Source organism: Anser anser (assembly GCF_964211835.1).
Source record: "Anser anser genome assembly, chromosome: 5".
Classification (NCBI taxonomy): domain Eukaryota; kingdom Metazoa; phylum Chordata; class Aves; order Anseriformes; family Anatidae; genus Anser; species Anser anser.
In genome coordinates, this window is record NC_139725.1 from 10,397,432 (window position 1) to 10,413,491 (window position 16,060).

Here is a 16,060-nt window from a genome sequence, read left to right on the forward strand (position 1 = left end):
TGTCAACTATTAATAATACTTTCTAACAGTCTATGTTTGATTTGACTTGGAAGATAAGCCTGAAAACAATAACCACAGGCAAACGTGAAAAAGAGCAATGCCTATTTTTTGTTTCTTCCTCTCCTCTTTCCTTTTCATCTCAATAAATTAAAATATAAACATGCCTGACCATAGTGCAGCAAGTGGACTGAATTTTAGCGTTAAGGTAAGTAACGAAGTTGTAATATTACAAGTACTAAATTACAAGTTCCTTAAAATGGTTTCCACAATACCTGAAAGGCATCCTGATGTTCATTCTTTCTGCGTATTTGCACAAAGTCTCCCATGGACAGTGAATTTTAACAAACATGATATCACTGTTTGTAACAGCTGGCTGCAAAAAGAGGTAACAAATAAACACATATTAATAATTCAAACCCACATGGCATTCATGTTTCTAAAAGCATTCTTCAGGGGCAAATTCTGCTCTCCTGCATGAAGCTGCTGTGCAGATCTGAAAACACTCTAAGTGCTCTGACCCGAACAAAGGAAAATTGATAAAAACCACTCCCCAAATCTTGTAATACGAATAACCTAGAAACTGTCAAAAGGAACCCGCAGGACAGATCTTTGCTTATAAACACACCATAAGTAGGGAGAGGCTTTATGCAGCATTTTGGCATAGAATAAATTAATTAAACATCCCCTCAAAATCATCTTTGATGAGCCATTTCATGACCAATCAATGCATGTCCAATTCAAGAAGAATATAAGAGCCACAAAAACAGCTGAGAGAATTCTGCAGGTCCCACTTGGCCTAAATGGAAAAACCAGGAACAGTTAAGTAACTGTGATGCCTTCTATCAACTTATAAATGTCATCTCTGTAAGAATTGAGATCTTTCATAAAATTACAAGGAATATTCTACACAAATGTTTTGTGTAATGTATTTATATGAACACAAAACAAGAATTTCAGCATTACAGGTTCCTAAATTTATATTTTTTAATCAATATTTCTATTTTAAACTCCTCTCCCAGCTATATTTGCTTAAGTGTTTGGACAGCGCTCTCAGACTCATGGTCTGATTTTTTGGGTGGTACTCTGGGGACCCAGGAGTTTGACTCGATGATCCTTGTGGGTCCCTTCCAACTCAGGATATTCTATGATTCTATGAATTTTTATGTGTAAATATTTTGGTAGAGTTGAGTCTGATTAAAGCCACTCAAAAACTTAAGTAACACAAGGTTTGTTAAGTAAAGATAAAATTCAATCGAAGAGTTAATACAATTATAAATGTTCAAAATTTTGCCTATTAGTGACATAAGGTCATGTCATAGTTCTAAAATATTGCTTCTAGGATTTCATTTTTTGCAAAAGATGTGGAAAAAGTAATATTGTAAAAATTTAAATAACCTGATATGTAGAATTACTATCTTATAAAAACACATTTTGCCTGAAAGGTCAGTGCTTCTGAATTGACTCCAGATGACATTGTTCTAATTTCAGTAAATATCCCAAGATCAGATTATTTTTTCTATTAGACTCCAATCAATTTTTAAAACATTAAAAACAAGTTTTACAATACCATCAGGTCAGTTATTTATGAATATTTAACATGCTTTATTCTCAGCCAGTACTTGCAAGGACTTCCAACAGTTAAAACCTCATTGCTTTAATACAGAACATGCAAGGTAATTCTGCTGAGCTGAAGAGTATAAAACAGGATAAAAGATACGTGAAGTATAGGAGCTTATTTCAGGATAGAGTCAATACACGTCTGCTTTTTAAGTAATTCATGAAACAGCAAAATTCCAAGGCTGTTTTCCTGACTCTGTTTTCCTTCATTTTTATATTAATGTTCTTACTGATATCCCAACGACAACAGCAACAACTTAACACTTTGAAATATTGCAATGTTTTTTCACATTTCACAGTAGGAAAATGAAAATTCATGAATATCTACCACAGTGCAATACAGAGCAGCACTCAAACTAAGACACAGAAAGAATGGAAAAAGAAAATGGAAGCAGACACAAATATATATATTTTTTCTGACAAAGCAGAGAACATTCAGGTTTTAGTATTCATTTGAAGATTGACTGTGAGCACACAGAAACAAATGTTAACCTCCGTAGTATCAGCAATTGTATTAGGAGCCTAAGGAGACATTCACTTGGAATTTGGGGAAAATAAATTATTACAGATCGGAATTAAGATGACAAAATTCTTCCCTTATAGCAACAACAACAACAAAATAATTCCTCACTAATACCTGAAGTTCTTAGTCTTTAGGAGTTTCAGCATTTAAAGAAAAAGGGGGATAGTATTGAAACTTGGCACAAAATCAGGTTTTCTTCTTAATACAATCAGAGTAACAGGCTAGTCTTTTTTATTTTATTATTTTATTTGTTTTCAAGTGTATCGTGGAAAATTTAGAAGTCTGAACAGTAGCACTTAAATTGTAAACTATTGTAGCTCAAAGAGCACAATGCAGATTAGGACACACAAAGTAGGGATGGATTAGTTTGACATCTTTAGCCCTTTAAACATACAGAGGGATTTAATACCATGCATCCTGCTGAAAGACATAGAGGTTATATATTAAAATAACAATATGGGTTACCTAAGCTTCTTCTGTTTTGTAGATGTCAGGAGCTGGAAGTTTTCCTCGATACTGCACTAAACCTGCTCCTATTTAAAACTGATTCTATACTGGGTGGATGCATGCATGTGCACATACAGATATAAGCAGGAGCAAAACATGTTAAACACATGCTATCAAACAACTGTTAATATAATAGCATTAAACAAACAGAGGGACCAGCCTGACTGCAAAGACTTGCAAGACACCAGGAAGTTTATAAATTCAACCAAGTAAGACAGTATTTTAAATACTTTATACTATATCTAAATAGATAGCTTTATACCATGTAAGCTACAAAACTCACCTCTCGTTCTAACATCAGCCCTTCTGCTCTCAAATTCTTCTCAAATGTGCTTCTTTTTTCTACCTGTAGACTTGACTTTTTGTAGACCAAGATGTAATCAATGCGCTTTTTTCCATCTTTGAAGAAGAGACCTGATGATGCCATGGCATCAGTCTGGATAAGATAAAATAAAAATATGGTAAATATGTCACTCATGAAGATGAACAGACCCATCATGAATTCCGTGCAACACAGCATTTCCTAAAGCATGGAAATGTCCACATATCCACAGGATGAATATATAAAGAACAAGTCACAAGAACAGACAGTTCTTATGCGTTGTTAGTCCAGGATTTCCAATCAATTAGAATAAAACAAACTAAAATGACTCTATATCAATCATAATCTAGCCATTACTTTCAGCTGTACAACCCCCCTAAAATTACTGTATAGTACATATAGATGTGAGCTCCTGTTAATACTTACTTTCCAGTTGGAATTAATAAAATTTAAAGGCAAATAAATTAAACCAAGTTTCAATAAATTAGAAGACAAACACGATTGATGTGAATGTTTACTTGGATATTCCAGTTGAAGTGCTTTTTAATGCCATGTTAGCGATGCTTAAATCTTGTCTAGTTCCTTCCCACCATGCTTGTAAACACAAGGGATTCTCTGACCTTGATATGGAAAACCCTGCTTTACATGCTGCTGCTGAAAGCTATTTTTACATTGTTTTTGCATGAATCACAATAGACAGTGACTATATCAACTGGTGTCATTCTATGAAGAGTTTGAAATTTGAAAAAGTAAACTGAGAAACAGTTGTTGACTTATGGAGAATGCAAACTCATTTTAACAAAAACTGTCCAGAACAAGTATGGTAGTTTTACAACCGATGTATCACACACACGTGCATGACCATAAGTCTATTCATAATGCATTATCTTTTAGCAAATAGGATGTTAGCCATGAAAATTCACTGTATTTGGATCGTTTGATATGAAATTTATAAAACTTGGAGTTATATCCAACAATAACACTCTGCTTTGATAAACAGAACGATATGCTAGTGTGTGATATCAGCAGTACAAATACTGGATACCAGCTCATTTGTTTGTTTCTTTTTTTTTTTTTTTTTTTTTTACTCCCACATACCTCACAGCTAACTTTTACAAATTTAGTGTTTCTGAGAATCTCTCTGTCTGCAAAATCTGAAATTTTTAAAGAAGATTCTTCTTTGTGTTTTTTTTTTTTTCCCTCCCAAAGCCAAAACCAAAGAAATATCCTTCTCAGACCACCCAGCATTACAAAATTGCATCATCACACCTCTGGGAACATTATTAAAATACATTAAGCTTCAATATAAGTACAATTAAGCTTCTTTTTCTCCTCAGCAGCTGGCAATGGCATCAATTGTCTTTCTTTTCCAGATGTTTTTATGGTTTGTTTTGAAAAGTGTCATCTGTTACCTCCTCTAAGCATACCTGCTTGTGTATTTTATTAATGAATATGTAAAAACAAAATGTTTTAGAAATCCAAACTTTGTCCTACTTGCCTGAACCTTTGCTGTCACTAATTCTTTTAATCACCAAAACCAAACAAAAAAACACAAGCAGAAAACCCACCAAAAACGTGAAGAAAGGCTTTTATCCCCCCCACCCCTTTTTATAAACATTCCATAGACATCTGACCAAAAGATAAAACATTGAAATCTTCAGTGCAAACTTCAAAGTAAATTGGAAGATGTTTTAAAACTTATACTAGAAATCCAACTTGCATTTCAAATTATGACTGGAGTAGCACAATCCTTATACACAGGCCCACCCATTCTCATCCCGTACTCATTCTATTTAAAGAATGAAATGCCAAAAATAACATGACATCTTCTATACTGCAGAAATCCTGTTTCTATACCATTCTGCCCCTGGAAGACAAAATTCAACAATAAAGCAGGGTTGCTGGATTTTCCTAGTTTTGCCTATCTTTCTGGGCTTTTACAGTTTGGATTTGGCACATTCTCTGGCATGGTCTTTACTGGCATCACTGGCAGGTCTAACTACCCATTGTCTTAACGACATCCCTCTTTTTAATAACTCAGACCAATCAGACAGCCTCACTGAAGATGACAATCTTCAACTTGCTCCTATATTCTTCAAAGGGTACCAGCATCAGTGCCAAAAGTGCTCATTTGTACATTTTCCTTGCTGCTTGCAAATTATCTTTCATTACCCCTTCTACCTGTTACGTCCTCCATCTACCTGTCCTCTTTGCAATGACTTGACTGCTTTGAAAAGCATACAAAGAAGTATGCTTCTTTGGAGCAGAAGTTGCTCTTCAGCAATGAAGCATAAGTAAATCACAAAAGCAGACTAGAACTGGCTTTTTTGGTCCGCACATGAGGCAAAATCACATATGAAAAGTCTGCTCAAAAGTTCCCCACAGGGGAGATCGGGAATATTTCTTACAGTTTCTGCTGATGCAGTTTCTGTACAGATATTCTGCAAATTAAATTTACTTTCTTTTGTAAGACCCTTCTATCTTTTTTTTAGATGATAATTTTTAGCCTTTTTTCCCCCCCTCAGTTCTGAAACACATGCTCTTCTTCTGTCTTGGGAAAAAAACACATTACTGCAAGGACAATTGACACAAAGTGAATTAAGAACTATTGTTTCATTATTCTGATTAACAGCAGCATGCAAATATGCCCTCAGGTTCATCTGCACTGAACAGAAATCTTTGGGGGCAGCATTCAATAAATAATGATCTGCACTGTCAGTAGGAAGAAATTTTCCATCTGTTCATCTCAAACCACTTTCACGGGATCTTGTTCTTACAAATGCACAGATGAAATGTGCAATAGTGCAGCCATTTACCACAACTGTGCAGTGAACCCAAACTACATTGATTTCAGGACTTCAGGGCTACTTCCACTTGGCTAGTGGCACTTCAGTGTAATTCTCCAGCAACACTCTCCACCTATGCTAGGAGGAACACCTGTGCCAGTAAGATAACTGATCTGGTGACTAGATGCTTCTTGGGTTTATCTGAAGGAGCTCCATAGTGTGTAAGGAGAACATGGAACAGTAATTTCAATTAAATGTACCAGTCAAGGTATATTAGCCACTAACTACACCTAGTGCAGTGAGTCAGTCTTTTGGTATAATGGGCAATAGCACATTTATTATTTAACTGTTGGCTTAGACCAATAACTCTGAGATTCATTCTTTTACCCTTTTGTAAGCACAGTGGAAAAGAAAAGCATTGAAGGAAATATTTTGTGCCAAGTCCTTACCCGCCTCTTTCTTTTCAAGATTTTCACTTGGAAAGTTTATTTGAAAACAAACAGACCAATGTTCATATTTCTCTCTAATCCTCCTCCTCCTTCCTATCATCTTAGTTTCCCAGTTTTCCTGAAACAGTATCCACCTGTCTTTTTTTTTTTCTTTTATTAAAATTCCTTTTGGAGTCTTGCCGTATAGTTTATCTTGCAAGCTCAAAGTTTTAACTTCATCTTGTTCTTCAAAAATCTTTAAACTCGAGAACTTTAGAGTATCTAGGCTGTGAAGCATTTCCTCACAAAACTGTAAACTTGTTTATAAGACAGAGGTTTGCATCAGAGTGAAATACTGAGGCTTATCCACTACAGATATTCCAAAATTCTTTGATTTTCTTCATTATTTGCCACCTTTTTTTTTTTTTTTTTTGGATTATTTAAATCTTTATTATACACAGCATGACACATTGCTTTGAAGTCTGAAAATATACAATTCAAAATACTGACCTCATTCAATGAATTTCACGCAAGAGAACTTTTAACAAAAAAACTAACCTCTGTTGGCAAGAGGAGGAGCTGGATGGTTTAAAATATTTTTTACCCTTCTAATCTGCATGCAATATACTACTACTGCAAACACTATCCCTCAAGACACTGCCTGAATTGCTCCATGTGAGTAGCACAAGCAGGGCTCATATCACATAGCTGTGACCACTCAGCATCTGTTCGCCTTAGAAGACAGGCAGTGTGGAAATCCGTATACTGGCTCTGCAGTAGCCACTGAGAGAAATAGGATGCAGTTTCTACTCTTTTTCCATTCATCCTTTGGGGAAAAGTGGTGAATAAGCCTCTTCGTGTACAGTACATGTAACTGCATTTCATTGCTGATTCTAGATCAGTGTATATAAATACATATATATAACTTAAATGAAAATAAGATAGGTTAGTAGAGATGGGCACAAGCAGTTTTAGGAGATTTATTGTTGAAATCTGATTGCAGATTATATGAGACAGAAAACAAGTTGATTGATTTAAGAGAAAAAAAACATCTTTTTTGTCAACAAAAAAAATCAAACAAAATGTAACATAAATATTTGCCAAAGTTATGAAATAAAAAGAGTTTGCATTTCTATCCAAATCTGATACAAGTAGAATTTCCTTGGATTTAGCCAACATGATGGGATTTTTCAAGACACTATTTTTCAGATTATAATTAATATGCAAAGACCTCTTTACAGATTGGGAATAGCTGTTTTACAGGCCTTTTCTCTCCCCATTTAATTTAAATAGCATCACTTAGAGCAATTAAAAATATTTTAAATCCACTGATTTCAGTATAACATTCTGCTCTGTAGATTAAACTTCTGCCAACTTTTCACCTGACACATAGCAACAAATATTCTAGAATAGCAAGATGGAAGCCTTTCAAAAACAGTAAGCAAAATTATAGAAGCATTTAAGAACAAATGACATGTTATGGTAGGCTTCAGGTTCAGTGTGTTTCATTAATAGAAAAACCACTAACAAATTTTGAAAATTACTGAAAATTACGCTGCATTGTAATATATCGGTACACTGTCTTTTTTCCCCACTTTATATTACTGGAAAGTTTAACTTAAAGATAGATTGCAATGTAGCTTTTCCACTAGATTGCAGCCCTATTTTCCCTTCCTGCAGTTATTTCAGGTCCCTTGGTGGAAAGGTACCACACAGGAACTGAGAATGACCATTCCAATAACCCATGAAAGGTCAACAAATTTTTCAGAAATCAGCAGAACCTTTTAGCAATAATCACAGACTAAACGAAAATATTAGCATTTTTTAAGAGACTCAGTTCCACTGAATAAAAATGATGAAAATAAACAGAACAGAATAGAAACTTAGATGCTCCTCTTATAAAACAACATCTAGCAACAGCTGGACAGCTGAACTCAGGAAACCGTACATAAACATAACAACAACCTCTTTGAAAAAATCCACGTTACTAGGTTTTCATTTTCCCAGTTATGGAAAAGTAGCTGTGCTCTATAGTAGGAATATAGTAGGAATGAGAGATTCCCATGATATCTCTAGTGAAGCACTAAATATACCAAATTGAGTTCATTGGGGATTGGCAGCAGCTTGCTGGAAATCCTATCAGTACATGACAGGAGAGAAATCTAAGAACCTTATTTGCTATTATAACATCCTGAATCCATGCAGTATGTTTCACACTTTTCTGTGACCATAATAGCATTTCCATTACTAATTCACAGATCAGTTAGAATCAGACAAATTAATTAATCAATCCCCAATGAACTCAATTTAACATTAAATTAATTAAAATCCACGTGTTGAGTTCCTGCTTTAAAGTTAGATAAGAAATAAATAGAAATGCTTGAAAGCCCCACTGACAACACTGATTTAACATAAAATCAAGCTGTGCAGAAAGAAACCTCAGCAAGGCCACCAGCAACATTTGAAGCCTTCTCATTTACTTAGGTTACCTGAGGTGATTGCCAAAATTGCTCAGTTTCAGCAGAGTAATAATGCCACGTCCAACCATTTAAAAGTCAAATTTTGCAATCACTAGAATGCCTTAAAATGCAACATAAAATGAATATATTCATAACATAACTGTAATCAAACTGGGGCAGGAGATTGTTTTTCCGATGTTTTTTTCACTAATCTTCCATAAAAATACTTTTTCTTTCTTTTTTTTTTTTTCTTCAAACAAAACAAAACAAAAGCAAAACCAGAAAACAAAACTACAAACTTTGGGAAGGGTAAAATGGAAAAATACTTATCCTAAAGCAACACCATGATTGCAGAAATGGCAGTTCAGAGAGGACAAACACTCCCACCCAGATACAGCCAGAGATTCAATAAAAAATAAGAACCAAGATGAGAGAATGCTGCAACATTCTCAGCTTATTTTCTGCCGTGTGTGTAGAGGTATATTCTGCGTATCATAGAATCATTAATGTTGGAAAAGACCTTCAGGATCATCTGGTCCAACCATCACCCTACTACCAACGTCACCCACTAAACCACGTCCCTAAGCACCACGTCCAACCTTTCCTTGAACATCCCCAGGTACGGTGATGCCACCACCTCCCTGGGCAACCCGTTAACTAGACCCACATACAGAGACGACTTGTCTGTTGTAACCATTTCGTGTTCACTCAGCATTCAAAAAGCCTCAACAAAGCTAGCATAACAGCAAACGCTTAAAGGCTGACAAAGTCTCTGTAGGTTTATTTGTGTTTTTTTATTTATTTTTTAAATCTTAAATAATTATTTGCTTGTAGATGTGGGACTTATGAACTACCCTGTTCTCAGACAGATCAAGTGGTATCTAAATGCAGATACTCCCACTCCCCCCTGCCTATAATTCTCAGTCCCCTGGTTCACAGGGGGATGATGCTCCAAATTCTTCACTATCCCTCTCCCAAGCTTGTTTACTCTATATCACAGCCTTATTTGCTATAGGTAATTGTATTTCCATAAATACCTCACTGAACATTGTTACACTGGGCAGAACAGTGAGAAAAACCTGCTACTTTTCAAACCAATATGCAAATTCCCATTGACTTCTTCAAATTTTTACAACTTGAGCTGTGCAACAGCAAAACCACAATGTTTGAAGTATATTCAAACCATTATGAAGTGTTATCTCTAATTTGGTTACAAATAGAAGTTACAGAAAGAAACCTGTCTAGGAGAGAGCATGTACTAGGAAAAGTGCTACTTCCTTCTATTTCCAGCCCAATATTCAGCTAATTTCAGCTCATCTTTCTGTGTATTTGGTAATATCCTATGGAATTTCTCTTACATAAATAACGCTGTCCAGCTACCCCTGAATCCATGTAACCTTTAAGTTTCCACAACGCTTTTCATAAGGATTTCCACAGGTCACTTCTGGGAGAGCCATCTTGTTTTCTTCGTTTTGAACCTGGGTGAAAGTAACTTTAATTGCTGCTTCATGGCCATAATCCTACAAATATACGTGGTTTCTTAAAATATGTAATATCTTATCATTACTGTGTAGTGGATTTACGTGGCAAGGTTTTGGTAGCAGGGGGCCATAGGGGTGGCTTCTGTGAGAAGAATCTAGAAGCTGCCCCATGTTAGGTAAGGGCCCCACTGCTGACTAGAGCCGAGACAATAAGCGATGTTGTTTGCGCCTCTGTGAGAGCGTATTTAAGAAAGGGAAAGGAAAAAAAACAAAAACAAAACAAAAAATGCTGTCACACAAACAGCCTTGCAGGTGCCAAGGTCACTGAAGAAGGAGGGGGAGAGGTGCTCTAGGTGCCAGAGCAGAAGTCCCCTGCGGCCTGTGCTGAGGACCATGGTGAAGCAGGCTGTCCCCCTGCAGCCCATGGAGTACCACGGTGGAGCAGGGTTCCACCCTGCAGCCTGTGGAGGAGACCACGGTGGAGCAGGTGGACCTGCACTGATGGAGGCTGTGGCCTGTGGAAGACCCCTGCCGGAGCAGACGCCGGGCTGGAGCTGCAGCCTGTGGAGAGGAGCCCACGCAGGAGCAGGTGACCTGGCAGGAGCTGCTGCCCATGGGGGATCCAGGTTGGGGCAGTTTGCTCCTGAGGGATGGACCCCGTGGTACAGAGCCATATCTGGAGCAGTTCTTGAAGAGCTGCTGCCTGTGGGAAGCCCACACCAGATCAGTTTGGGAAGGATGGCATCCCGTGGGAGGGACCCCACAGCAAAGGGGATGAGAGGGACTGAGAAGGAGTGGCGGAGACGAAGTGCTATAGACTGACCACTATCCCCTGTTTCCCTGTGCCACTCAGGGGGAGGAGGTGGAAGAGGGTGGATAGGGTGACAGATAGGGTGGATTTATGGTGGCAGAAGGAAAACTGTCACCAAAACTTCAGCCCTGGATATGGGGAAAGCAGACTTCAGGCTGCTCAGGGAACTAGTCAGCAAGGTTCCCTAGGAAACTGCTTTTGAAGGCATTGGTGTCCATCAGTGCTGGTCAATCTTTAAGCATTGCCTCCTAAAAGCACAAGATCGGGTGATTCCAAAATATCGTAAGTCAGGCAAGCGGGGCAGAAGGCCGGCCTGGCTGACCAGGGATCTTCTACTGGAGCTTAGGCGAAAAAAGAAAGTGTACGGCTGCTGGAAGGAGGGTCAGGCGACGAGGAAGGAATACAGGGATGCTGCTCGTGTTTGTAGGGAGAAAATTCGTGTGGCCAAAGCCCAACTAGAGTTGAAGCTGGCCATGTCTGTGGGAGACAATAAAAATGTTTTTTTTAGATATGTGAACAGAAAAAGGAGAACCGAAGAAAACATAGGTCCTCTACTAGATGGGGAAGGTCGCCTCACAGACAATGACATAGGCAAAGCAGAGACGTTTAATGCCTTCTTCGCCTCTGTCTTCAACACTGATGATGGGCTTCGGGGCCCAGGGTACCCTGAGCTGGTGAACCATGACGGTGGGAATGACGAACTCCGACCCTGAACGTGTGCGGGAATTGCTGCTCCACCTGGATCCATACTAGTCCATGGGTCCAGAAGGAATTCATCCCAGGGTGCCTAAAGAGCTGGCTGACGTCATCGCGGGGCCTCTCTCAATCATTTTTCAACGATCTTGGGAATCTGGTGAGGTCCCATTGGACTGGAAGCTGGCAAATGTTATGCCAATTTTCAGGAAGGGTAAGAAAGAAGACCCTAGCAATTACAGGCCTGTCAGTCTCACGTCAGTGCCTGGTAAAATTATGGAGAGGGTGATCCTTGAAGTTATTGAAGCGCACCTGGGGGACAATGCAGTCGTTGGTCCCAGCCAACATGGGTTCACGAGGGGTAGGTCCTGTTTGACTAACTTGATTTTTTTTTTTTTTTCTTTTCCCGATAAGATCACCCATCTAGTCGATCAAGGGAAACCAGCTGATGTGATCTTTTTGGACTTCAGAAAAGCTTTTGACACAGTTTGCCATAGGATTCTACTGGACAAAATGTCCAGCATACAGCTAAACAAAAACATGATGCGATGGGTGAACAATTGGCTGACGGGCAGGGCTCAAAGGGTTGTGGTAATTGGGGCTGCATCAGGATGGTGGATGGTCACCAGTGGGGTCCCTCAAGGCTCCATTTTAGGGCCAGTCCACTTCAATGTTTTTATAAACGATTTGGATGTAGGACTAGAAGGTATTTTGAGCAAATTTCCTGATGACACTAAACTTGGAGGAATTGTGGACTCGGATGAGGGTGGAAAGGCCTTGCAGAGAGATCTGGACAGATTGGAGAGCTGAGCAATCACCAACCGCATGAAGTTTAATAAGAGCAAGTGCTGGGTCCTGCACCTGGGATGGGGCAACCCTGGCTATACGTACAGACTGGGCGACGAGATGCTGGAGAGCAGCCCCGCAGGGAGGGATCTGGGGGTTGTGGTTGACAGCAAGTTGAACATGAGCCAGCAGTGTGCCCTGGCAGCCAGGAGGGCCAACCGTGTCCTGGGGTGCATCAAGCACGGCATTGCTAGTCGGTCGAGGGAAGTGATTGTCCCGCTCTACTCTGCACTGGTGCGGCCTCACCTCGAGTACTGTGTGCAGTTCTGGGCACCACAGTACAAAAAGGACGTGAAACTGTTGGAGAGTGTCCAGAGGAGGGCGACAAAGATGGTGAAGGGCCTAGAGGGGAAGACATCTGAGGAGCGGCTGAGGTTACTTGGCCCGTTCAGCCTGGAGAAGAGGAGGCTGAGGGGGGACCTCATCACAGTCTACAGCTTCCTCGCGAGGGGGAGTAGAGAGACAGGTGACCTATTCTCCATTATCACCAGTGACAGGACCCACGGGAACGGTGTTAGGCTGAGGCAGGGGAAGTTTAGGCTAGACATCAGGAAGAGGTTCTTCACCGAGAGGGTGGTTGCACACTGGAACAGGCTCCCCAGTGAAGCAGTCACTGCACCAAGCCTGTCTGAATTTAAGAAGAGATTGGACTGTGCACTTAGTCACATGGTCTAAACTTTTGGGCAGACCTGTGGGGTGCCAGGAGTTGGACTTGATGATCCTTATGGGTTCCTTCCAACTCGGGATATTCTAGGGTGAAGGTATTTTTTTTTGTTGTTGTTGTTTTGTTTTTTTCCTGTTTCTCGCTTCTCTAGCTTGTTAGTAATTTATTGCCTATCTCCCTACTCTGTTTTGCCTGTTACGATAATTGTTGAGCAATCTCCTGGTCCTTATCTCAAACCTTGAGCTCTTTGTGTCATATTTTCTCCCCCTTCCTCTTCGAGGAGGGGGAGTGAGAGAGCAGCTGTGGTGGAACTCAGCTGCCCACCCGAGTAAAACCACCACATACTGTAATACTGTTAATGAAACAAATTGACTCAAATATCCATTTAAAATTAACTGCACTCTTAACATACCTTATTTAAATGAAAAATCATTGTTTCAAAGCAACCACTACACTTTGGCTAAACATGTGCAGTCCTCCTCTTAAAACAGACTTCATTAAGAAACTTCACAATTACCTACACTCAGACACAACCTAATAACATAAAATACGATCACAGGACAAATATTATTATTTTCATTACAAATATAAAAATAACACTTTATGCATATGCTATATATTATAATAGTATTCTATAATACTTAATACTGAACAATATATTAAATATTAAAAATATTAAAAATTGCCTATATTGTAACCTAAAGTCAGATTTTAATGTTGAACCACACTAAAAGCATTCAAGCCAAGGCAAAAGACTAACCTCATAAAATTTACCTTCACGATAAAAAGGAACCTCTTCATTGAAGTTTCATTTTCTTAAGCTCACAATTTCAATCAGTATTCATTTGACTGATTTTAGAAATAGCCCATTGCAGTTTGTATTCTTGTGTTCATTATTCTAAGGGATTAATTAACACCCATTTGAGGACTCAAATTTTCTTTGCATTCATTTATACAATGAAATAGTACAGACAACAACTGACCAGATACATGGAAATCCCCAACTGAAGCTTTACTTCCACATATTGGATTCATCAACCTAACATTTCCCTAAATTCATGTCATAACTGACTCTAGTTTGAACAGTGACAAAATTTTTATTCAGGCAAAACATCAAAGTACCTAACTGTGAATTTAACCTAGGAAAAGCCCTATTACTAGATGCCACGTGTTTCTCTAATAAATTCATTTATTCTAACTTACAATGTGCAGTAAATCAGGTCTGTCGTGGAAGAAATTGACTAGCTTTTTCATTTTACATATGGTTTTCATTTACATAATCTAATATATGCAGGCTAAATGAAGAGCTGGAAAGTAGACCTTTAGTAATTATATTTTAAGATTTGCTTCATAGGTTCCTGAAATTTGACAACAATGACAATGAAAATGAGCACAATTTCTACTTAGTTTATACACATATACATATCAACACAGAGGCTGACAACTATTATTATTAGCAGCTTGCCGCTGATGCACTCTAAGTTGCGTTAAAATATATTTCAGACATAGTTTTGTCTACCAACCTCAAAATTAATAGTCATAAATAACACGCAGACAAAAGCACAGGGCAAGTGCTAGTCTGGCAGCATGCACAAAGTGTCTTGGACTCAGCCCAGAGAAGGTTATTCTGACCCAAGGTACCCATATAGCAAGAAACAACATTTACATTGGGGTGTAGCTCAGGCAGAGAATAATCTGTGTTTCAATTTCTGACTTAAAGGACTGTCATGTTCTTTCTAAAAAGAACCTAAGGAAGTTTCACATTTATAAGAACATACAAGAATATCATTTCCCAGCCATAATCAACAATGGAAGCATTCCGTTATGTTAGTGCTGACCGATATAGCACACAAAAATTAAGACCCCACAGAACGTTGTTTATTTTGCCTCTACAGTAGACATGAAGTTCAACTTCCTTCCACATAAGTGGTGTAATTTGGATTTAAATTTGTAAAATTATGTAAAGAAAAAGAAACATACCAAGAAAGTAGAACCTATGATCCAAAATATAGACGGCTGCAGACAGCTGAGCCCCAAAATTCTTCTTACAGTTGAAATTTACTAAATTTCTGTCTTCAAGATCTCTTTATTATAAAGATTTTGAACATAATTTCCTTCCTAAGACAGCTGGTGAATTCTAACAGCTAAGTGTGCTGGGGAATAATAATTTTGATAAATTTACCATATTAAAAAGGGACTTATTCAAATGCCTTTGCTTCCCCCCAATCCACCAGGGAAACTATAAGAAGAGAAGGGAAAGGAAGAATGCAACAACAGAAAAAGTGATGCTGCTACTGGATGTGGAAGCACTGAATCCAGACAGTCTCTCTGGTAATGTAATGCATGGTATTTAGCAAAGACAATAAAAACAGAGGTAACTTTAAAGAAGACATGCGAGAGAAGAATATCAAAAACTTTTAAATTTGGTTTGATTCTGGTAAACGGTATGGCTCATTTTTTTTCCCTTTCATAAGTCACAATGTTTCATGCAGACATTTTATGATGTATTTACAATTCACATTTCTGATGTACAAAACAATCTGTATTTCAAATGGTAAAGACGACTACATAAATTAAACATAAAATGAAGTTTTAATTATATAGTCTGTATAAGTGATCTTTTCTGTGTTACCTCTTCAAAAAAAAAAAAAACACACAAAACACCACCAACAAAAAAAGAAACAAAACAGCAAACCTTAAATATTCTTAATACAATTTCTTTGCTAACTGACACTCTAATGCATACAAAATTATAAGCATTAGCATAGATTGAAAGCAGCTAATTGTTCTCTTGCTTGGTCAGTTCCTACTACCCCTTGGGCTTTGGTAAGGCACTAGGTAAGGTGGAACTTACAGGTTTCTGTTTCCAAGTTCACAGCTTTACTTTCTTTAATATTAACACTTTCCTGCAGATAGTCTGTTA

At 38.2% G+C, this 16,060-nt stretch overlaps 1 protein-coding gene across 20 annotated transcripts in view; it reads right to left on the reverse strand.

Moving 5' to 3' along the window:
• Positions 1-16,060, reverse strand: part of ANO3 (anoctamin 3) — a 262,481-nt gene that overhangs the window by 64,191 nt on the left and 182,230 nt on the right. For all 20 annotated transcript variants that reach the window (XM_083838227.1, XM_083838211.1, XM_083838225.1 and 17 more), the window contains 2 exons: positions 2,931-3,083; positions 273-373 (listed from right to left, as the gene is read on the reverse strand). In XM_083838227.1, coding sequence (XP_083694353.1) covers positions 273-373; positions 2,931-3,083 — 254 coding nt within the window. The remainder of the gene's footprint in view (positions 1-272; positions 374-2,930; positions 3,084-16,060) is intronic.